A 24,585-nucleotide genomic window follows, 5' to 3' on the forward strand; every position below is an offset into this window, starting at 1 on the left:
GATAATAATAAATGATAAGGAATTTTAAAAAACTAAAATAGGGAATAAATTTTCAGGGCTGGGAGATATCAGGTATTTGAGTGGGTGACCAAGAAAGCCTCACTGAGAAGGCAGCTTTTGAATAAAGACCTGAAGGAAGTGAGCGAGGAGAAGAGTCAGGACCGAAACTTGCATCAGCTCCTTCCCAGTCCACTGATCTTTCACTGCTTTGTTGTTTTATGTGAGAGATTCATGCTATTTCTTTGAAGAAAATGTGGCTGCAAGAATGATAATCAGATAAGATGTGATTGAAAAGTCAATGGAATTCTGTGGAGAATAAAACAACCTGAGAAACGGCCATATAAAGAACATACCAAATACCGTATGCTAACACATATATATGGAATCTAAAAAATGGTTCTGAAGAACCTAGGGGCAGGACAGGAACAAAGACACAGAAGCAGAGAATGGACTCGAGGACACGGGGAGGGGGAAGGGTAAGCTGGGACAAAGTGAGAGAGTGGCATGGACATATATACACTACCAAACGTAAAATAGATAGCTAGTGGGAAGCAGCCGCATAGCACAGGGAGATCAGCTCGGTGGTTTGTGACCACCTAGAGGGGTGGGATAGGGAGGGTGGGTGGGAGGGAGACGCAAGAGGGAAGGGATATGGGGATATATGGGTACGTATAGCTGATTCACTTTGTTATAAAGCACAAACACACACAACATTGTAAAGCAATTATACTCCAATAAAGATGTTAAAAATAAGTAAATAAATAAATTTTAAAAGTATGATTATTCTTGTAATAAATCTAAAGTATAAAATTTTTAAAAAAAAGAACCTACCAGGGCAATGTCGATGCTGCCTTTTTTCTGTTTCAGTGGTCATGCACTATGATTTCGTCTCAAACTTGCTCTTTTAGAAAATCTTGGGGTCTGATGGCGCCTTTAGGAGCCACCTCCAGTACTTCGGGAGATCCCTGGATGGCTATGGAGATTTAAATGGGGATTCCATCACTGATGTGTCTGTTGGTGCCTTTGGACAGGTCATTCAGCTCTGGTGAGTCAGTGAGAGGCAGACACAAATTAGCTACCGAACAAATGGGCTGCTAAGTAGAGAAGATTGCTGTGCCAGTATTATTGAAACGTCACGTGCGTTATAGAAGACTCTAAGGCATTTATATGTCATAGTTTGCATAGAGGAAGGAATGTGTTCTTCCTGGTGGGAGGAAAAAAATATTTGCTTAACATTAGAATCGAGTTTCTCTTCTCTAGTGAGCAGGAACAGTACAATGAAAAGACAAAGGTCTTGAAATGGTATTCAGGATATTTCTGATTACTACCTTCCAAATAGCCTTACCTCAGCTTGCAGAAAAGAATTCTCATGAGAATGCTCTAAAAATACTGAACACTGAGACCACACAAGTAAAGTGCAACTTCTCATGTGGTTAAAAGGTGTCTTTTACAATTATTGGTCATAAACAAGAAGCCATTATTTAGGTTTAGCTGACCTCTCGTTGACCTCAGGAGGAGTTGAAGAGCATGTGGGGAACAATAAGGGATTCAAGGTTCCTGTGAGTCAAGGACAAAAATAAATACATTGGGCTGGCGAAGGACTGGAATCAAAAAGAAATAGAGAATTTGATCAAGAGTCCCCAAGAAAATATAGTTCAATTATCCATTCTTGTCTGCTGAAAAATGTGCTTTTTTAAATGTCCAAATACATCAAGAACAGAAAAAAAATTACCTATTGAGTAAATTACAGTGAGTTCAATGAAGCTATTTACAGTATCTCACTTGTGCTCTTAAAGGATGAAATGCATTGTTTTCAGCGCAGCATTGGTTTTTTTTTTTGGCTGCACTGTGCGCGGCATGTGGGATCTTAGTTCCCCAACCAGGGATCGAACCCATGTCCCCTGCAGTGGAAGTATGGACTCTTAACCACCGGACCACCAGGGAAGTCCCTTAGTGCGTCATTTTAATGAAAACTTCATGTGGAAAAAATAAAACTCAAGGATAATATTTAAGACTTTGAAAAAAAGAAAATATATTTACTGAATAAAATCAGTTAAAATCAGTTAAAAGTAGCATTAAAGTAATACAAGGTATGATTACACATAATTATATGGCTGATTTGTAAACAATTTTGTAAGAAATCATACCTTTCAGTGAACATCACCCTGTAGCCACCTTGGTTGGCCTCATGCTTGGTAGGCTATATACTTACTATATTATGACATTCCCTTTTTAGATAGTCCATGGTGGCCAAACTTTTTTCTTTGAAGGTGAATTTGATTCTTCTAAAAAGTCAAGACACATGGAGTCAAATCAATTTATTGAGGGGATCAGTTAAGCTAGGTTAATGCCGTTTTTTGGTCACATTCCTATAAGGTGCTAAGACTGGTTTTTCTGGGTAACTTCCTGAGAATAACTTTTTTAACATTTATGTCTTTTAGGTCACAGAGTATTGCTGATGTATCTGTAGTTGCTTCATTCACACCAGAAAAAATCACTTTGCTCAACAAGAACGCTGAGATAAACCTTAAACTCTGTTTCAGCGCCAAGTTTAGACCTGCTAAGCAAAACAATCAAGTGGGTGAGTAAACCTGAAATAATCTATACAACAGATAGGTTTGCTTATAGAGTTTTAGTCCTGAACATAACCCACACTTTGGATTTGGAAACCGAAAGAAATAAGGGTCTTGCAGACATTTGAATTGCCACATATTTGAGGTGCCTGAGAACGGTTAATTTGGCGTGGAAGGTTTGTTTAGACCTTCGTCCGTCATCTCTAGAACGTAACATTCTGCTGCTGAAGGTCATAATTTCAATGACATAATCATAGGCTCACCCAATCTGTCCTTTAGGTCTCTCTTACCCACACCTTCCTAACTGAAATCCATGGGCACGCACAGATTACACTGAGCTCAAGCCCGTATTAAATGAGTGCACTGTATGTTGGCTTTGCCATGATCTCGATAGAGTGTGTTCAGTACAAGGATCAAATATTCCTATTCTTAAAAATTTAATAAGCATGAAATAATGAGAAAGTATAAAACAATATATAATTTGTGCCCAGTGTTTTACATTTTCTAAATAATCCAAAGGAGTGAGTGAAAGTCTGAAGCATGTCCTGTCAGCAGGAGAGAGTAGGGAAGGCTGTGTGCAGATGTCAGCAGAAGCTGTTGTTCTCTCTCCCTGGATGGGTCCAGTCATCTTCCAGGGCCTGACTGAGGTCCCACAAGTTCTCTGACGTCTTTCTAACCACTGCATCTCACCTCCATCTCTCCTGCTCCAATTGTCTCAGCTCCCTCAATACGTAGCCATTGATTTAGCACTTGATCCAACACTACCTTCTTTCATTTGCTACTGTTTCATGGGTCCTAATCCCCCTTCATCAGATTTTGGCTCTAAAATTTAGAAACCCGTAGTTCCTACAGCTATTTCATTAGGTGGTGAACAAATAAACTAGCTTAAAGGGTAAAAACATAAGAGGTAGGTTATTTGTCACGATTCATACCAAGAAATAAGTAGCTTACGAACAAAAAAAGTTAGATTCACATCTTGGCATGCTTTCCATATTTCCTACTTTTCATATTCATCTGGCATTTTTCCTTTCAGGTGTTCAAACACAGACCCAACTCTGACTAGCACATCTCACAGACCTGCCTTGTAGCACGTCCATTTCAGTAGCCGTGATAGTTGAGTCAAAAACCATTACTGTATAAACATGAAGTGGCTAGATGGAACGTAGAGCATCGTGATTTTCATTAACAATACTGTATTGTATATTTGAAAGTTGCTGAGAGAGTTTAAAAGTTCTCGCCACACACAAAAAAATTGTAACTGTTTGAAGTGATGGGTATGTTAACTCACTTTATTGTGGTAATTATTTTGCAATATATAAAATCGCTATGTTGTATACCTTAAACTTACACAATGTTATATGTCAATGATATTTCAATGAATCTGGGGGAATAAAACATTAAATATAAAAGATTAATTTGGAAAATCTATTAGTTGCCAGAAATGACTGGTAGGTCACCTCTCCTGGCCCTGAAGCATGGATTTGTCTCATGTATCTTCCTCCCAATTTTTTGTTTGTTTGTTTTTATTTTTTGCGGTACGTGGGCCTCTCACTGTTGTGGCCTCTCCCGTTGCGGAGCACAGTCTCCGGACGCGCAGGCTCAGCGGCCATGGCTCACGGACCCAGCCACTCCGCGGCATGTGGGATCTTCCCGGACCGGGGCACGAACCCGTGTCCCCTGCATCGGCAGGCGGACTCTCAACCACTGCGCCACCAGGGAAGCCCTTCCTCCCAATTTTTGACTGTACTTCACCTCTTCTGTTGCCACACACTCAAAAAGGGCGTTCTGCTTTGAGAATTTCATTCCCTTCCACCCACTGTCTAGGGTCTCCTGCTACTGGGCATCTTTCCCTTTGAATCCTTCTTCTTAATGCCTTAGGTCCACACAGTCATGATCATTTGTCACTTAATTACCTGGCAATAATAGTATGTAAGACAGGAATCCCAACTCTGTGACTTTGAAAAGTGAATTTATAAAGCATGTGGCTTCTATTATTTATTGCGTCAGGTGCACACTCCAGTTTAAAGCGAATAACATTAAAAGGATTATTATATTGCCTATGTGACAATGTATCATTTTTACCAAGCTGTTGGAAAAAAAATAAAACAGTATAATTACCACACCTACTAACTTTGTCCTAGCCACAATCACTTCCCCAGCATAACTTGTCCTTTGCTTTATTTTCACCATTTATTTTTAGTTCTTGATTCCTTTGTGTTTTATCTTTGTTAACCTCATTAAGTCATCGGAGCAAGAAAAATTATACATCACTTCTAACAGATAACAGACAAGGTAACGCATAGAATGCTTTTGGAAGTATATTCAACCTTTAAAATAGTGGAAGTAATAAGACAGAGTACTCTCAAATAAGGCAGTTGATGCTATTAACCTCATTAAGTCATCGGAGCAAGAAAAATTATACATCACTTCTAACAGATAACAGATAAGGTAACGCACAGAATGCTTTTGGAAGTATATTCAACCTTTAAAATAGTGGAAGCAATAAGACAGAGTACTCTCAAATAAGGCAGTTGATGCTATTAATAGTATCAGATCTTCTCTCTCAGTTTTGGACGTGTAGCCAGCAGACTTTATTGAAGGTTCTGATAGTTTGGACATTGGCTACTGACCTCAAGTTTTATCACATTTCTCATTTCCATTTCCTTAGGTTAGTATTATCATCTCTGTTTGATAGGTGAGGAAATGGAGGTTCAAAGAGGTTAAGCAAATTGCCTAAAGCTCGTAAATGGTGGGATTAGGATTCAAAGCATCCGTCTGATTCAAAACTTGTTACTGCAGTGTTACATGCCTTCCCCCAAGTAAGCATCTAGAATATGCCAGGCACTATACATGTCCCCTTAGAGCATCTAACTTCATCCTCAAATAACAGTGAATCCTCAAAACTGCATAGAAACAGCAGGAACATGGGATCTGATTTCCAAATTACCCAAACTTTATTTCTGACCATGCCCTAGCTGTATGAACTGAGGTGAATTATTTTGAAAAATAGGATCATATTCTGCTCATAATCTGAAAAATAGGATAATAATATCCACGTTCCAGGTTTATTGTAAAACTTGTATAAGATAACATATAAGAATGTGTTCAATTGTAGGCACTCAACAGTTCCTTTCCTTTTCACGTCACCACTTTATGGACAATGAAACCGGTATTTGAGGAAGTAATTTGACCAACTTCATTCAGTAGATTTCCTGGGGGCAAATCTACTTTTCCTTCCACTGCATCAAGCCATGTTTCTTTGAATCACATTTCTTTGCATCCACAGTCACATATTGACACATCATACCAGAACTAGAATTACAAATATCATAGGCCATCCATGGTTCACAGGCCATCAATAGAAAGACTGGTTTTTGTTTTCTTGAAGTCAAAGACTTTACCCAGTAAGACACGATAAAACAGGGATGCTTTTTCCTTAGAAGTTTATTTGTAATAACATTTCTTTATGACTTTTATTACAGCCATTGTATATAACATCACAATTGATGCAGACCAATATTCACCCAGAGTAACCTCCAGGGGATTATTTAAAGAAAATAATGAAAGGTGCTTGCAGAAGACCATGATAGTAAATCAAGCAGAGAGTTGCTCTGAGTACGTCATCCACATACAGGTGAGGCCTCAGTCATCCCTTTCATCTCATTTCTTCTTAAAGACTAATGAATGGCGAAAGCCTAAAATGGAAGCTTATGGGTTAGATAAATGCTTGTTCTTCTAGTTAATGCTTTTCTTACCTATGAACAGGAGTGTATTTCCTTTATACTAGTATATACGGTCACATTCTATTATTGTGTAAGTTAGTTGCATTAAATTTTATTTGGGATTGCAAGTAAAAGGGCTGAACATAAGATTCTTAAAGAAATCAAGGACAGTGCTTTCTTAACTGTTTAACAGGAAGAACTTTTAGTTGACAATAAATTTTATGTTGACATTTTCATATGAGGAGAAATTTTATTTATTTTTAAACGACTGAAAAGGACAATTCTAATTGTCCTTTCCATTATTGGATTAAATTGATATAGGTGAAGGATGGTAGATTATGAGGTAAAAATTATTGGCTATAATCTTATGCCATAATTACTACAGTTCACATGGATTTTGAAACTCTCCCAAGTAGGAAAAGTGCTTCTCAGGAGAAAACTAAAAGAAAATCTATTTTATAAATTACATGAATAGTTCCCCCTAGAAACCATGTAATGGTATTTGAAAGTGTAATTTACTCAGGAAACTTTTTTTTTTTTTTTTTTTTTTTTTTTTTTTCGGTACGTGGGCCTCTCACTGTTGTGGCCTCTCCCGTTGCGGAGCACAGGCTCCGGATGCGCAGGCTCAGCGGCCATGGCTCACGGGCCCAGCCGCTCCGCGGCATGTGGGATCTTCCCGGACCGGGGCACGAACCCGTGTCCCCTGCATCGGCAGGCAGACTCCCAACCACTGCGCCACCAGGGAAGCCCTAGGAAACTTTTATAAAATGGATATTCTGGAACCCCACCACCAGAAATTTGGGTTTGAAGGTCCAAGGAATGCGTAGGTCTAAGGGGCATCCCCAAATACTTCTGATGTAGATGGATGGTACAGAGATAACATCTCAAGAAATGCTAAGTATAAGAGTTGGAAAAACAAAGTTAATGGTCGGATGGACTAAAATCAGTTGAGTTATTTATATTCACGTTGAAGGTTTCTTCTTTGTGAAGGCCTGGACTTTTTTGTTGTTATTAATGTGCCAATTATACAGCTTCTTTAAAGGAATAAAAGCCAGATTCCATTTTCTCTTACCCTTGTGCTAATTGGTGGATCAAATTAAATGTGTAATCCATTGTGGGGGAATGAAGACAGCCAGGCTGTGGTGTATGTATGTATGTGTGTATATAGATATATCTCCTGTTCTCTGACATGTATATTGGTGAAGTTTTTACGAGATGTGTGTTATTGTGGTCAGCTAAGACCACAGGTGTTCCACGTAACACACCACATTTGCTATCAATACCAAAGTCCATCCTATGTGCCAACCCTGCAGCCAGCCGAGGACACATTTCCTTGTAGTCAGGAAGCCATTGTAGTGGTCAGGCCCCTCCAAAAGGGCTCAAGATAGGAGTAAGTCCTGCCTGTGAATGAACTAAGAGATAATAAAGACACCACTTCTAGGAAAATGCAGACTTCATTTTTAGTGCTTACCATTGTACAGACATTGTTCTTTCTTGAAGAAGAATGCTAGATGGCATTTGCAACCCTGTTTTAGCATTATTTTCATTTTTCAATAGACAGGAAACCTCAAAAACCAGAAACGGTCCAGGCCTCCTGGAACACTGCAAATCCTCCACTGTTTTTACTAAAGACAAAGAGGAAATGTACTTGTAGCTGGACAGTGTTGCTTTTAATGTCTGTAGAGTGATACGTGCATCATCTTCTATGTGCAAAGAGCAGTTCAGCCACTAACAGTCAGCTAGGCCAGAAGTTGGGGAGCTTGGTTTGAAGTGTGGGAAACACTTTATCTGGTTTTGTAGAGACTAAAGTTAGGTTCTAAGGAAGGGAGTCCCCTTGTCCATTTCTGACAGCCAACCCTGGGCACTTCTTTCCCTTGTAGGTCCTAATATTCTCTTCCAGAGATTTGGTCAGGACACCTAAGGACTCCATAAGTCTTGGCAATAGGAATTGGAAGAACATGGCCAACAGCCCCAGAGCTTGGTAATGACAGAGGGGTCTTCTGAGCATTTAAAACTGGACATCTCATCTAAATATTGATAATTACTTGTGTATAAATAATGAGATTACTGATGAGCTTAACTAAGAATTATTGCTTCAAATTTTTACTGAGCCCAGGTTTTTAAGTCTCTTAGAAGTGGAGAGGCTAAGAGCAGACTTAGAACAGAATTGAAGAAGCAAGACCCTTGAAAATTCAAAACAGAGCTATTCTGCATGATTGAGAGTAGACTGCGTCCTTAATCATGAACACATTTGTGGTTGTTTTCTTGTTTTGAAGCTGCCGTGCCCTAATCAACTGACTCTGTGCATGTGTGTGTTTAGGAGCCCTCTGATGTTGTCAGCTCTCTGGATCTGTGTGTGAACATCAGTCTGGAAAACCCTGGCACTAACCCTGCCCTTGAAGCCTACTCTGAGACAGTCAAGGTCTTCAGTGTAAGTGTGGTTTGCCCTTCTTGGAATTCAGACTAGCTGACAAAGTTTCACAGTCACTGCCTTAGTGTTTGAAGGATACTTAGGACATAGCCTTTAAGTTGTTAATTTTCTAATTGAAATACAGTTACTTATATGTAAAGTTTACCAGCATGTAATTTCCATGAAGGCAGGGATTTTTGTTTTCCTTGTTCCCTGCTCTATTCCCAGCACCTTGAGCAGTGTTTGGCCCACCACAGGTGCTCAATAAATGTTTGTTGAAGAAATAAATAACAATAAAGTGAACACCTTGTGCTCACCACCCACTTAAAAAAAATAAAATGGTACCAATACCTCTGAAATTCTCTGTATCACTCCCCACCCCATCATACCCACTTTTATCTTGTTCCCCTAAAGCAAATCATCATCTTGAATTTTGCATTTATCAATGCTTTTCTTTCTGATGTTGCTAAACATATATATATTCCTAAAACATTGTTTAGTTCTGCATGGTCTTGAACTTTATGTAAATGGAGTAATACTATATGTGTTCTTCCACAATTTGCTTTCTTAACTCAAGAGTAAATTTCTGGGATTATTTTTCCTTTTTTGTAGATCCCTTTCTATAAAGATTGTGGTGATGATGGAGTTTGCATCTCTGATCTAGTTCTAGATGTTCAACAGCTGCCAGCAGCTCAGTAAGTTTTCCTTTAAAGTTCAGTGAAAACTGTAGAAATAAAAGACACATTAGATTACTTCATTTGGGTGAATGTTTATAGAGATTTTTTTCTATAAAAGAAACATCTATAACTCTTAAAAACCTTTAAAATCTAAATTTCAAAGTATCTAGGAATAAACTTAACCAAGGAGGTGAAAGACTTATACTCTGAAAACTATAAAACATTGATGAAGGAATCTGAAAATGATCCAAAGAAATGGAAAGATATCCTGTGCTCTTGGATTGGAAGAATTAATTTTGTTAAAATGTCCATACTGCCCAAAGCAAACTACAGACTTAATGCAATCTCTATCAAAATGCCCATGACATTTTTCACAGAACTAGAACAAATTATTCTAAAATTTATATGGAACCACAGAAGACCCCAAATTGTCAAAGCCATCTTGAGAAAAAAAACAAAGTTAGAAGTGTCTTCAGACTATGCTACAAAGCTACAGTAATTAAAAGAGCACGGTACTGGCACAAAAACACATATATAGATCATTGGAACATAATAGAGAGTCCTGAAATAAACCCATGTATTTATGATCAATTAGTCTATGACACAGGCAAGAATATACAATGGAGAAAAGACAATCCCTTCAATAAGTGGTGCTGAGAAGGCTGGACAGCTACATGTAAAAGAATAAAATTAGAACATTTTCTCACATCATATACAAAAATAAACACAAAATGGAGTAAGGACCTGAAACCATAAAACTCCTGGAAGAGTACATAGGCAGAACACTCTTTGACATAAATTGTAGCAGTATTTTTTCTGTCTCCTAAGACAAAAGAAATAAAAGCAAAAATAAATAAATGGGATCTAATTAAATTTAAGGGCTTATGCACAGCAAAGGAAACCACTGACAAAACAAAAAGACAACCCACTGAATGGGAGAAAATATTTGTAAATGATATGACCAATAAGGGGTTAATATCCAAACTATATAAACAACTCATACAACTCAAAAAACCAAACAACTGGGGCTTCCCTGGTGGCGCAGTGGTTGAGAGTCCGCCTGCCGATGCAGGGGACACGGGTTCATGCCTCGGTCCGGGAGGATCCCACATACCGTGGAGCGGCAGGGCCCGTGGAATATTACTCAGCCGTAGAAAGGATAAAATTCTGCCACTTGTAATAAACACAGATGGACCTAGAGCATATTATGCTTCATGAAATAAGTCAGAGAAAGACAAATACTTTATGTTCTAACTTATATAGAGAATCTAAAAAATAAAACAAACGTATATAGCAAGACAGAAATAGACTCACAGTTAAAAATAATAAACTAGTGGTTACCAGTGGGCAGAGGGAAGGAGGAAGGGGAAAGACAGAGGTAGGGGATTAAGCGATACAAACTACCATGTATAAAATAGATAAGTAATAAGCATATATTGTACAGCACAGCAAAATATAGCCATTATTTTGTAATAACTTTAAATGGAGTATAATCTCTGAAAAGATTGAATTGCTATGTTGTACACCTGAAACTAATATAATATTGTAAATCAACTATACGTCAATAAAAAAAATTAAATTAAAACATAAATTTCAATTTCTCTCATCCATATAGAAGTAAAACACTAAGAAATATAAAACCACTTGTATTTGGATGGTGCTTTTTTCTGCAATGTAATTAAAAGCAACAAAAAAAAATCCAGTAGCATTTAGTCATTCATTGTCAATATTATTTTACTATGAAGATAATTTATGATTAAGCAATTTTCTCAGTCCTCTAAATAGTAAATCTAAAGAGTTTTTTTTAATGAGTAAAGTATTTGAATACTAGCTTTTTAAAAAAAAACTGTAATGACTTTCTTTTTCTCCTTTTTACTTTTAACAGACAACAGCCCTTCATTGTCAGCAACCAAAACAAAAGGTTAACATTTTCAGTAACACTGAAAAACAAAAAGGAAAGTGCATACAACAGTGGGATTGTTGTTGATTTTTCAGAAAATCTGTTTTTTGCTTCCTGGTCCATGCCGGTATGTGAAAGCACCCTGTGTTAACTGATCTGTTTCCTACTTGTTGTCAATTACCGTCTCCCTTATACTCAAATCTCCTCTGTGTTTTCTGAAGAAACACCTTAACCCTGAGCATGATCAGTCCTGACTTGTGGCTCCCAACTAGTTTAACCACTTGGGAACATATCCTGGCTGTGTATCTAGACCAATTCTGCTTCACAGCTGGGGTCAGTTTTCCTTTGCCCTGACACTTGGCAGTAGTAGCCAGACTCTACCATAAACTCTCCTCAAGCCATCTGTGTGATGAGGCTTCCTCGGTGCCGCACAGATGCTGGGAGCTGCACTTGCTCTGAGAAATTAGAGTCCCACAGCTCAGCCAGAGCTTAGTAACCACAGGTCTTGCTGCTGCCAAGATGCCGCATTCCAATGAGATCAGTTAATCATGTTGACTTGATCGCTATAGCAGGAACACACTTGCCCATGAATGTCCCTCTGGTCCCTCCTCTGCCACCAAGCAGTGAAAAGGAGAGAAGGAAAAAGCTGAGATTTTCCAAATTCACTGTTTGATGAAAGGATTAAAAAATAGTTTCATCCAGTTTAAAGTCAATGTGAACTTAATAGATTTAGTGTTCTAAACCTATTCTGACTTAAGTGTTTAAATTTCTTGTGCCAAATGACAACTTATTTTAAAGAGAAAAAATCCTGAGGAAAACTAAAATGATTCTTTAAATTATTTAAGGTATAAACAAAAACTGTATTTGTCTTTCTCTTGAAACTACAACTTTGAAAATATACTGAGAGAAAAGTATGCATTAAAGACAGCATTTCTAAATACTGGATTAAAGTTATTTTGTGCTTCTAAAATATAAGAAATATAATTTATTTCTGGGTAAAATTCCAGTATTTGACCTCTCCTTTGTCTTGTTGGGTGTCCTCCTTAGCAATAAAAAATAGTATGTTAGGGGCTTCCCTGGTGGCGCAGTGGTTGAGAGTCCGCCTGCCGATGCAGGGGATACCGGTTCGTGCCCTGGTCTGGGAAGATCCCACATGCCGCGGAGCGGCTGGGCCCGTGAGCCATGGCCGCTGAGCCTGCGCGTCCGGAGCCATGGCGTCTGAGCCTGCGCGTCCGGAGCCTGTGCTCCGCAACGGGAAAGGCCACAACAGTGAGAAGCCCGCGTACCGCAAAAAAAAAAAAATAGTATGTTAGCCACTTGGACAATTCATATAAAATTTTCAAGTCTTGGTGTGAACCAACCTTTCTGCTGGAATTTCCAGGTGGTTTATACATCCTTCAGCATGTATGTGTGTGCGCATACACACATTGCATACTAATTGATCATTGTTTCCTTGGTCTCATTCAGGTTGATGGGACAGAAGTGACATGCCAGATTGCTTCATCTCAGAAGCCTGTTACCTGCAATGTGGGCTACCCTGCTTTAAAAAGGGAACAACAGGTACACCTTGCATTTTATCTTTAAATCCATGCTGGCCCCTCCTTGCCATTGGTGTTAACCAATGAACCATCTTTATTAGGTATCGTCATTTGATAGGCACCACAAAATAACTGCCTGCATGTGTTTTTTTTAATTTATATTTTTTATACAGCAGGTTCTTATTAGTTACCGATTTTATACACATCAGTATATATATGTTCATCCCAATCTCCCAATTCATCCCACCACCACTGCCCTGCCGCTTTCCCCCCTTGGTGTCCATACGTTTGTTCTCTACATCTGTGTCTCAGTTTCTGCCCTGCAAACCGGTTCATCTGTACCATTTTTCTAGGTTCCACATATATGCGTTAATATACGATATTTGTTTTTCTTTCTGACTTACTTCACTCTGTATGACAGTCTCTGTGTCCATCCACATCTCTACAAATGACCCAATTTCGTTCCTTTTTATGGCTGAGTAATATTCCATTGTATATATGTACCACATCTTCTTTATCCATTTGACTATCAATGTTGCCTGCATATTTAGAGGAAGTTTTTAAATATCTGCATGTTTTCTTTAAGTTATTAATAAAAGTGGGATTTTCCCCTGTGCAGTTCATTCCCAAAGGCACATACGATATAGAAAGTTCTTTATTTCTGAACACATTGACCAACACTGGTCAAAGTGCTTTACAGAGTCATGGATATCATTTTTAACCCCTGGTAAGCAAATTTTACATCAGCACAAAGCCTTCAAATTCAGATAAGTGTAAGTGCCTGTGATGTGTTGTATATATATGTCAGGTGAATTCAGTTCTATTCTGAAGGTAAGGCAAGGTGGACAAATACATAGATATTCTACAAATTATAAAGCTTAAGGTTTATAAAATTCAGAATCAAATGGGAGTGAGTTTACTTTTATGGGCCACTTTTTTTTTTCATGTTGGTCCCGGAGCACAAAGCGTCATAGATTGATGAATTTTCATTTTGTGTATAGGTGACTTTCACTATTAACTTCGACTTCAATCTTCAAAACCTTCAGAATCAGGCCTCTGTCAGTTTCCAAGCCTTAAGGTAAAACATGATGAAGTCATGAATTAATGATGGGAGGCTTTTCTAATATTTCTCTTTCAGTAATTTCCTCATGTTCCTTTCAATAGTGAAAGCTACGAGGAAAACAAGGCAGATAATTCAGTCAACTTCAAACTCTCTCTGCTGTATGATGCCGAAATTCACATAACAAGGTAGGTCAAACAGTGGGCAGCCTGTGAACATGGACATCACTCTGGCTCTTAACATATTTGGTTCATGACTGAACAAGTCCTCTATATGCTCATTCTTAACTGGGGAATTTGAATTAAAATATTTCCTCCTTGTCAACTAAAACAGAAGTCCAGGGACAAACTGGTGCCTAGGGGAATCTTGAGGGACCCTTTAGGTTTATTGACTAAGAGCAACACCAGAAAGACAAAGGAATAATCCTCTGTCACATGCCAAGGGAAACTCCCCCGCAGGCCCTTGGACAAGCTGTCAAAGCAGAACTCGCAGGGCCCCGAGGAGCTGCCACCACTTCCTTCTCCACGCCTCTGTCCTACTGTCCACGTGAGATCTCAAGCAATGTCCCCACTCCTGGACGTTGAAGCCCCAAACACAAATACTGAATCTAGTTACAGAAAATTAGTTTCTGGTTGGAAAATTCCTGACATAGCAGACTAGGGGTTTCTTCCAGCCAGGAGAAAATTAGGCATGTTTCAAAATGGTACTAGTTGATACCAGTTATCTTGAATTGTTCAGAGACCTGTGTCTTGAAAGGTGAATAACGTATAGACACCACAGGTGCTATAGGATCACCTTCGAGAAGGGAAGTGGGTTCATGGGCACAGACACATTGGGGCACAGCTATGCAGGTACACAGGCTGCAGGGGACACCCATTTCCGAGCCTGGGAACCAGAGTTCTCTACCTGCTGAAACACTGAGGCAGCTTCGCAGCACAGATCAGTGACCCCTGGAAAACACGCAGCAGCGTATCCCCAAGGAGCCACACTTCAAAGTGTCCAGTGACCGCAGATTTCTCTAACATCACTCCAGCCCCTACAGCATGGAATATGTAGATCATCCAACAGATCCCTGAGCAAAAACAAAAAGGAAAATATGTCATTATGTCTAGAGCTAGAGACACATGAGCGAAGGTGAAAAGAATGCTTCCTTATCGAGTGAGTTGCAAACAGCAAAAGCAGAAACGAAGTATAGCCCAAGTCATCCATCCCTGAAAAAGTATTCAGTAACTGCAGATTTCAAAGGGCCCTCAGCTGCTAAAATAAGTAACTGAAAACAGATGCAGCCAAAGAGATTGATAGCACCACATTACCTGATTCTTTTTCTTCCTACCTTTAATGCTTCTTTCTCATCCTAAATGCTTTTTGTTAATAGAGCCTTTTTCTAATTCCATTCCCCCACCATGGCCAATTTTTTCAGATTATTTTAAGATGAAATAAATAAAATACTGAAGTGGGACTTCACTTTTACTAACATCTTAGCTATGTATTTTTTGTGATGGTAAATTGGATTCTCAGACATTCTCATATTCTTTTAATTATATCATGCAGTTAAAAAAAGTATGGAGAATTATAAAGAATAAAGCTAAAGTGGCTCCTAATCCTACCTCTCAGGTAATTTCTCTTAATGTCTTTTGTAAAAAAAGATATTAAATGTACATGGATAGAAAATCCAAACATGACAGAAACGTACACAACGAAAAGTGAAGTCATCCCTCCGCATCTCCTCTGGTCATTCTGTAGATGACTAACTTGACTGTTTTCAGAATACCTTCCAGATACAGGGTTTATTTATCTACCAGGATATATGTAACACACACACACACACACACACACACACACACACACACACACACACACACACACACACACACACACACACACACACACACACACACACACACAGTTTACTTTTTTTGAAAACAAGTCCTACCCAATTATTGAGTATATCCCTTAGGAATCACTTCGATACTGTCTAAGTGTGTAATTATTTTGTGCAAATATGATGGATGGAAATAGATGACAGTAGAATTACTTCTAAAACAAGATCCGCCTAGTATAGCTAACTGCTAATATAAATATATTGATCAATATTTAAGTAACTGAAGGAGCACTTAAGTAACATGGAAAAATACTGGATCTCTTTAAAATGCAAAAACAGAGCATATTAATCAATTTAAAAACTGGCCATACTTAGGGGCTCGCACAAAGATCTTCTGGAAGGCAAAGGGAATAATTCATGGACATACAGCCAGACTTTCTGTTTTGTTTTCTTTTATTGTAATTAATTTTTATTGGGGTCAGGCTTTCTGTTTTAAATCCTAGTCCATTTTCCCATTTTCCATGTAAGGCTGACAAATCATTGTTTCCTCTCATAGACATAACCTTGACAACTACTACATCTATTTAAGTCCCTATGGCATATTTTCCTTTTGAGAATTTGGGAAAAAATTCTAAGGCATAAAAAAAGAAAAAGGCAAGATTTTCAGTAAAGAAACCAAACAACTCTATCTCAGAAAATATCCAGTCCAATTTTTTTTTTTTTTTAAGGAAATAGAATCAACATCCTGCAGTTAGGATAAATTCTGTTGGGAATAAATATTGCTTCTCAGACTCCCATCCCTGCTATCTACCCTCCACCCCTCAATGAAGCTACCCTAGTTGAAATCCATCCTCAGATTCCCAGAAATGAGTGAAGAGAGGGAATGGTATTCAGTTACCTTCCAGTCTGAGTGGTCCTGTGGGGTTCCCTCTGGCCTGGTCATCACTTCACTTGCAAACCCTACTCAGCAGCCCCAAGCAAAGAAGTCCAATTAGGCCAGTGCCTCTAGGCCTAGTCTATTAAAACTCCTGGGTCAGCCACCTTAGAGATGGTCTGTATGGTCAGTGGTGGAAACAGACTGACCAACCCCGATTCAGACCAAAGTGTCAGAGCTGGTTTGGAACTAGGGAAGATAGGGAGAAGGAATAATAAATAAAATGTATACCCCGTTTCACAGGCATCCGGTGATGAGTAGTGTAGGAGCTAATGCCCGATATCGTATCATGGTATTTCAGCCATCATACCAAGTGGAAAATCCTCTGCCTTATAAATCCATTCATCCAATCAATAAGGACCAAGTGTCCACTATATTAACACACCTGTCAATATATCTTGACATACCTGTCAAGATATAATATCTTGAGAAGAGTTTCACTACAAATTCTTAATACATTTGTACTTATTTTAGAAACTTTACAACTGATACACATATAACACAAAGAATCTCAGCAGAGTGATCATTAAGGGATATGTTTTGAAAGGAACTTGTTTTAGCCTTAGAAATGTATAACTGGATCATAAGTCCATAATAAGCATTTGTTTTCATTTAATGTTTTGTACCTAAATGTAAACTTTCACTTGTAAAATAAGCTAGAAGATATTTAGATAAAAGAAATATTAAACTTCAAGAACAATAGCATAACTAAAATATTCGGCTTTACAAACATCATCCAACAGATCTACCAACATAAATTTTTATGAAGTCTCCTCGGATGGGAATATTCCTTCTATTGTGAACAATTTTGAAGATATTGGTCCAAAATTCATCTTCTTCATTAAGGTTGGTAAACCTGACATAAGAATGGAAAATCAAGAGAAAGGGGGAAAAAAAATGAGGGCAGGAGGAGAAGAAGAAAGTAAAAAGAAGTTGAAATATACCAGTGGTTCTCAAACTTGAGCACGCATTAGAATCACCTGGAGTCTTGTTAAAACACATGTCACTGGGCTCCATCTCCAGTCTTTCTGATTCAAAAGGTCTGGGGTGGACCTAACAATGTGCAGTTCTAACAAGTTCCCAGGTGACGCTGATGCTTCTGGTCCGGGTGCCATACTTTGAGAACTACTAAGGTAGACCACTGATAAGTAAACAGGTGGGCTTTGTACATAGTTGTGTCCTGGGTAAGAGATAATTGATGTATTTTGAAAGCAAATGTTGCACATTAATCAACAAAGCAGTAATATAATGATATTACTATGGACAAAAGTCTCTGAAATATAATCAGTATGCCAATTTATCCTTGGAAACCACTTCTATTTGAGAAGCTCACCATTTGTATACAAATATTTATTTTGTACAGTCATGCTAAGTAGTATATAAAAATATTTTAAAATCAGTTTCTATTGGCTATTAGTAAAGTACAAATTTAAAGTTTGTTTTCAGTTATATAAAGAGAAATGAATTTATGAGAATGATATTTTATAATAACATTGCATGAACTTTGGAAAATAAAAAGGGAAGAATCCATGCACCACCCTTAGTCATTACCACTTTATTTTTGTACATTTCCTATAAGTCTGTCACATGGTTGCAACTCTATAATTCAGTGATTTAAAAAGTTCTTAAAGGAGTCTTGATTTGTGATCCAGATACTGGAATTTATAAAATGTACACGGCATTTGGCAACTACTTCTTTAATGAAACATTTAGTCAATTAGTAGTATATAATATTCAGAGAACATGTAATAAGTATCCGCCTTTGTATGAAGTGCTTTATGTATGTTAACCCATTTAATTCCCAGATCAGTTATGAGATTGATAGGATTATTATTCCTATGAGTGTTCTTTAAAATGTTTAACAACCAGGAGGGCATGAGCCCTGGACAATCAGAACAGACTTTCCAATAGCGAGAACAGAGGCTGTATCTGTGCATACCTACTGATATGCCAATTATCTTTATTTTACAAATGAGAAAACTGAAGCATAAAGAGGTGAAGTACCTTGCCCAAGCCACACTGCTAGTCAGGGGCAGAGTGGGACTTCATGCCCTAGCAGACCAAACCCACAGATGGTAGGTGTTTTTAATCATCTCCTGAGTCACAAATTATTTACCAGTTAAAACTGTAGATGTTGAGATTCTTCCAAGAGGTAAAACACAGTGAGCCAAAGAGTGACCATAAAGTAAGGACTCACTTTCATATGGACTCACTCTTACCACTTAATAGCTGCCCTTCATCAACACTGGGGTTATTGATCCCATTCCTTCCAACGTGTGTATGATGTAGCGGCAATCAGAGTGTGTTCTTACTACATAGGTAACAACAGGCAGTGTTCCAGTCAGCATGGCATCTGTAATCATCCATATCCCTCAATACACCAGAGGCAAGAACCCGCTGATGTACCTGACTGGGGTGCACACGGACCAGGTACGTGCAGCCAAACTGCCTATAAGAACGTGTACCTTCCATACGGAAATGTTCCATGAAGTGGGGGTGGTCATGTCTGCATCATACAGACAAGAAACTGAAAAGATAACCCCTATGCACCCTGGGTGCTAGGAAACAAGCAGTTAATTTCATATTAGAAGTAGGATATTATTATAAGAAATGTCTGAGTCTAGGGATGTACAGATGGCAGAAATTATTACAACCTCCTGACCAGCTGAACATCTGACTTTGTCAGAGCCCTGTTTATAGAGAAGTTAGTTGGCTGGGAAGTGAGAGGTTGAACCCATAGTGGGAGAGTAGTTGGTCTACACAGCTGCAGTCAGTAGCTGGTCTTCAAGCTGCCAGCCTGGACTTTCAACTGGTAGTTGCCAACCCTGGTTGCTCATTTAATCACCTGGGTTGCTTTTTAAATACGTGATGCCCAGACCTACCCCAGGCAATTAAATCAGAATCTCCAGGGCTAAGGCTGTAGGACCCGTGTTTTTCTTTAAAAGCCCTCTGGGTATTTCTCTAAAAGCCCTCCGGCTACAGGGATGCTGTAGGCAAACCCCTGACAGTGGCTCAGCCGTGGTCTAGCACTTAGCTAATGCTACAGCAGTGTTACTTCTGCGCTGTTTATAGGTGACCACAGGAAAGCAAAATCCTAAACTGTTCCACAGGAAAAAACCCTGAATTAAATAAACCACTCACAGACAACTGTTATTACAAATTTGTGTCATCACATGTGGGCTGCAAGAACCAGCGCCATGCCATCGAGTCACGCCAGGAGGATCTGAATACTTCAGGGTTTACATTAGTGATGAACAGAAGTGTGGCCAGGTCAGCACAGTGCAGAGAATCCTGGGAGCCCCTCCCCTGCCCCAACATGTGACAATAGGATTTCCTAACGAGTAAAAAATAACATCGTAAACCATCTTGCTTCCTAAGACTGATTTGATGTCCTTCTTTGTAGGCTGGTGACATCAGTTGCAAAGCCGAAATAAATCCACTGAAAATAGGACAGACATCTTCTTCTGTATCTTTCAAGAGTGAAAATTTCCGCCATGTAAAAGAACTGGTGAGGACAGGTTAATGGGGTGAAAACTTCCTTTAGTGATTCATTGTTTGTTTTACCTGGAAATTGAGGCACTTCTTTCTTCCTGCCACCTCAGGTGGTAGAACTTTCCTATTTTGCCTTTGATGATCTGTGTGAATCAAGAAAATACAGGCTGATGGGCTTCCCGGGTGGCGCAGTGGTTGGGAGTCCGCCTGCCGATGCAGGGGACACGGGTTCGTGCCGCGGTCCGGGAAGATCCTACATGCCGCGGAGCAGCTGGGCCCGTGAGCCATGGCCGCTGAGCCTGCGCGTCCGGAGCCGGTGCTCCGCAGGGGGAGAGGCCACAGCAGTAAGAGGCCCGCGTATGGCGTATGGCAAAAAAAAAAAAGCTGAAATCTAGGTTATTGGAATTATTATTTATGCCATTATTATAAAATACATGTTCCAAATTTCATGATATTAACAGGACTCCATGTCCAACTGGTTTTGTGTCGTGCACAGTGGAAACGTTGCAAAGAGCTGAGCGGGAGCTGGGCATGTGTGGGAGGTGAAGCCCCCCTCACCTCCTCCACATAATCACTGACGTCTTTTATTGAGCTGTTAAATTTGACTCTCTGACCACCCTTCTCTGTTTTCAATATTTTCTCATCTCCTGCTCGAGAGTTATGCCACTGTTTTGGGAAAGACACTTGTCTAGCATCTAGCATGGCGCTTGGCACATATGAAGTATTCAAATAAGCAAACATTTAGTAAACAGTAAAACCTAACCCAACCTCAGTTCTCCCCTATGAACAACATTGAAATTCTCCTGTTTTTCTTTTATTGCAATTATTTTATTTCATGAAGGATGGGAAAACAGAATGAACAGTTTCTTATTTAAGTAACTATAGTGTAATTACAGTGCAAATGTGGTCTAAATGTGAACAGAGGTATGTAAAAATGCTCAGGAGAAACTCATCTCAGGGTATGAAAATGTTTTGATTTTGTAAAAAAGGCAACTTCTGTGAACAATATAGAGGAAACATAAGACGAAAAACAAAGAAAACACTAAAGTTCTCCAGAAATCTAACAGCGGGCCACTTAACATTTATGAACATTCTTCCTTACCTCTAATCATTAACCTGCATATAAGCACATGTACACTGTTACATAAATGGACCAAGCTGCCTTTTTTCATTGGCCGATATGTCACAGATCTTTTAATAGGCTTTATTTTTAGAGCAATTTTAGGTTCACAGCAAAATTGAGTTTAAATTACAGAAATTTCCCATATACCTCTTGCCCCACTTACCCACAGCCTCCTACACTATGAACCAGCCCCCCCCCCCGCCCAGAGTGGTACATTTGTTTCAATTGATGAACCTACACTGACGCATCATAATTACCCAAAGCCCATGGTTTACGTTAGGCTACCCTGGATGCGTGTTCTATCGGTTTGGATGGACGTATGATGACATGGATCCACAATTACGGGGTGCAGAATAGTTCACTGCCCAGAAACTCCTCTGTGCTCCCCCTATTCATCCCTCCTTCCCCCCTAACTCTTGGCAACCACTGACTCTTTTACTGACAACTTTTTTAAAATTCAAGGAATGCATCTGTATCATGAGGTTACTGACTAAATTGTACTACATTTTGTGTGTGTATACTCAGTAATTTACTTAACTAGTACACTGCTGATAAACACGGATTGTTTAGTCTTTGGAGTTTTTTTTTAATCTTACACTATAGTTGATTAACAGTCTTGGCGAGGGTTGTTGTTTCTCTTTAACTCTGATAAACAGTAGTTCAATAAACAGGTGAACTCTTGTTCACACTTCTGCACACACTTATTATCTCCTGAGGCACACACTTATTATCTCCTGAGGCCTTCCACACAGATGGGCAGGGGCAAAGGACATGCACTTTTTACATTTCGAGGCAAAGTGCTAAAATCTCCAGAAGAAGGGTTGTAACTACTACTAATAGTTCATGAGATTGCTCATTTCCTTAGTTCCTTCCCAGTACTGGGTTTTATCTGTCTTTGTAAAATTTTGGTGTTTATTTTTTAAAGCTTGTACTAACTCTCTCTTCTTTTACCCTTGACTCCAACCCGAAAGAACTGCAGAACCGCTTCATGTAGTAACATCACCTGCTGGCTGAAAGACCTTCAGGTGAAAGGAGAATACTTCCTTAATGTGTCTACCAGAATCTGGAACGGGACTTTCGCAGTAGTAAGTATCAGCTTTGTTTATTCGGCTCATTGATAGCATTGAAACATAAGCCTTCACCGTCAATAAGGTCGCGCCCTCTGACAAAACCAGCATTCTGACTAATGTCAGCCGTGCCCAGTGACCCAGAGCAGTCTTACCTTGGAAGGCAGTGTGCTTCCATCCCTTTCCAAAGCTTGCCCATCCGGGCTGTGCCTCAGAATCACCTGGGCTGCTGGTAAAGCATCTGCTTCTTAGACTCCATGCCAACCTACTAGAGCAGAATCTCTGGAAATGGTGTCAGGATCCCCTCAGCTGCCTGGGGTGCAGTGGGCCACCTGCTCTGTCTTCCTCCCCCTGCTCTTGACTTTTCTGACTTATGGTCTCCACCACACCCAGATCAAAGCGCCTCCATTCCCTGTGCTCCCAGGTGACTGTTGATTGATCTCAAACTACCTGGTACATGAATCTAACCTAAGAATCCATCGTCCTCTATTAGAGCCAGGTGTAACCACTCTGCTCTCCTGTTTTTAATCCCTTCTCTGGTGAAAGCCCCAGTGTGCTTACAGTTTTTTTTAAGTCATTTCGGTCTCGCAAGTTTGAGGAAAGTGCCAGAACAGTGTCAGAGTGTTTTTCCAATTGGCAGGTGTGACTTGGCTGTAGTGATACCTGCTTTCAGCAGAGATTTCGGTAGCCAGAATGTCAGCCTGGCACGGGAAGAGTAAGGGTGGACAGAGCTCCTTAAGTCTGACTACATAAGCGGCGAGCTGTTCATTTTACTAACACTGGCTGTGATCGAGGCAGCAAAACAGAAATTAGTTTGAAACCTCCAGGGGGCCTTGTGGCTCACAGTGAATTTTTTTTAAACGCATAAATCAGTCTTCAAGGTGCTTACCAACCGTACCCTATTCCCTATTTTCTAACCACTTCATGATCTCTCCAACAAACCCCTCCCTGCTGTGGAGTTCTATGTCACATCAGAGAACTTGGCTCCCTCCGAACTTGGCCCCGGAACCAAAATATAAGCAATATTCTTCGATAAAGACACAGTAGAAAGAGGAATGGTGAAAGGCAGGTGAAAAACTAGAGAAGTGGAGGAGTGAGGAGTTGGGTTTTCTCCTTGTTTGCCTTTATTTGGTTTTCTTGTTAGTTGCATTTGCTTTCAAGCCTTCAGGATGCCTCTAAGTCCTGTAAGACTGCAAAGCAGGCAGTTATACCATCATCCCAGCTGCTGCAGTTTGGCGCTCAGTTTTACGCATTGGATCTTGGCTCCTTGGATTTGAGGAACAAATGTTTTCATAGTAACCTTTGCCAGCTGGGAAGGAAAACTCACTGTTGCAAATCAAAAGGCAATCACCCCGGCTCTGTAAAAAGCATCTGGTTTTTCTTGAGTTTGTTTAAAGCTACATCATTTTAACTGTAAGACTTTTTATAGTACCTTCCCCAAGGTTTTCAGAAGCAGCAGTTTCATTTCTGGAAGCAAAATTCTGAAGAAGTATATTATTTATACTTTTTCAACATGGTTATTATGATAGTTAAGCTGAAAAACACCCATGAGAGTTATTGCATATCATGTCCTACACATCTTCCTCCTTCATGAAAGGTCAAATGTTTATCCCCACCTTGTTTTGAACCCTTTCAACAGTGGATGTTCTCAGACCATCTAGGAGATCCAGTCTGAAATACGAATCATACTGCCTGTATTAGAGCCCATGAATATACTACCTTTTGCCCTTTTTCTGAGGCAGTGCAAGTCAACATTTCAAGTAATTTCATCACAAAGTGATTGCTCAGGCTTCCAAATCAGTGGCATTGTTGGTTGCCCTTTGTAAGGAAAAGGCTTGTTGAATGCCAGCAGGTGTGTGACTTCAATCTCCTGGGTGTGCATGGTACCCCTACCGTTACTTGTTAACCCTGCAGGATACTGCGTACCCGTGCAAAGGGCCAGACTTAGGAGGGCAGATATATCAGTGTTGTAAGGAAATTCTTTCATCTCTAGTCTGCAGGGACTATTAAGTAAGAACATTCACTTAACTGTTACTCCTTTTTAAATTTAAACCATCATCAATACTCCTAATGTTCCCCAAATAATGTATGTTTGAGACACCAGTGATCAGGGTTAACTTCTACTGCAATCTTCCATCTTGAGAAAATTAAGGCTAATCAGAGACTGAGCCAGTGGAAAGGAAATAAATTGCTCACTTTTTGGATATGCATTCTCTCTTTCTGGCTCCTAGATATAGTTTAGCAAATTACCTCATGGAGTGTATTGA

The 24,585-nt window shown here is 39.5% G+C and overlaps 1 protein-coding gene and 1 long non-coding RNA gene across 3 annotated transcripts in view; one reads left to right on the forward strand and one right to left on the reverse strand.

Moving 5' to 3' along the window:
- ITGA2 (integrin subunit alpha 2) overlaps positions 1-24,585 on the forward strand; it is a 104,425-nt gene that overhangs the window by 73,384 nt on the left and 6,456 nt on the right. Inside the window, exons 15-27 of the mRNA XM_060142940.1 lie at positions 909-1,045; positions 2,442-2,581; positions 6,056-6,207; positions 8,616-8,726; positions 9,318-9,400; positions 11,268-11,409; positions 12,750-12,842; positions 13,822-13,898; positions 13,985-14,068; positions 17,380-17,482; positions 18,956-19,066; positions 20,040-20,144; positions 22,223-22,336. Of these exons, the coding sequence (XP_059998923.1) occupies positions 909-1,045; positions 2,442-2,581; positions 6,056-6,207; positions 8,616-8,726; positions 9,318-9,400; positions 11,268-11,409; positions 12,750-12,842; positions 13,822-13,898; positions 13,985-14,068; positions 17,380-17,482; positions 18,956-19,066; positions 20,040-20,144; positions 22,223-22,336 (1,452 nt within the window). The remainder of the gene's footprint in view (positions 1-908; positions 1,046-2,441; positions 2,582-6,055; positions 6,208-8,615; positions 8,727-9,317; positions 9,401-11,267; positions 11,410-12,749; positions 12,843-13,821; positions 13,899-13,984; positions 14,069-17,379; positions 17,483-18,955; positions 19,067-20,039; positions 20,145-22,222; positions 22,337-24,585) is intronic.
- On the reverse strand, positions 13,531-17,530 carry LOC132516812 (uncharacterized). Of its 2 annotated transcripts, none has more exons than XR_009539474.1 (3): positions 17,390-17,530; positions 14,787-14,952; positions 13,531-13,990 (listed from the first exon to the last, which is right to left on the reverse strand). It is a non-coding gene; the product is annotated as an uncharacterized LOC132516812 (long non-coding RNA). The 2 variants fall into 2 exon arrangements; XR_009539473.1 differs by lacking the exon at positions 17,390-17,530 and adding an exon at positions 16,868-16,956.

This window comes from Lagenorhynchus albirostris, chromosome 3, assembly GCF_949774975.1.
Source record: "Lagenorhynchus albirostris chromosome 3, mLagAlb1.1, whole genome shotgun sequence".
Lineage (NCBI taxonomy): Eukaryota > Metazoa > Chordata > Mammalia > Artiodactyla > Delphinidae > Lagenorhynchus > Lagenorhynchus albirostris.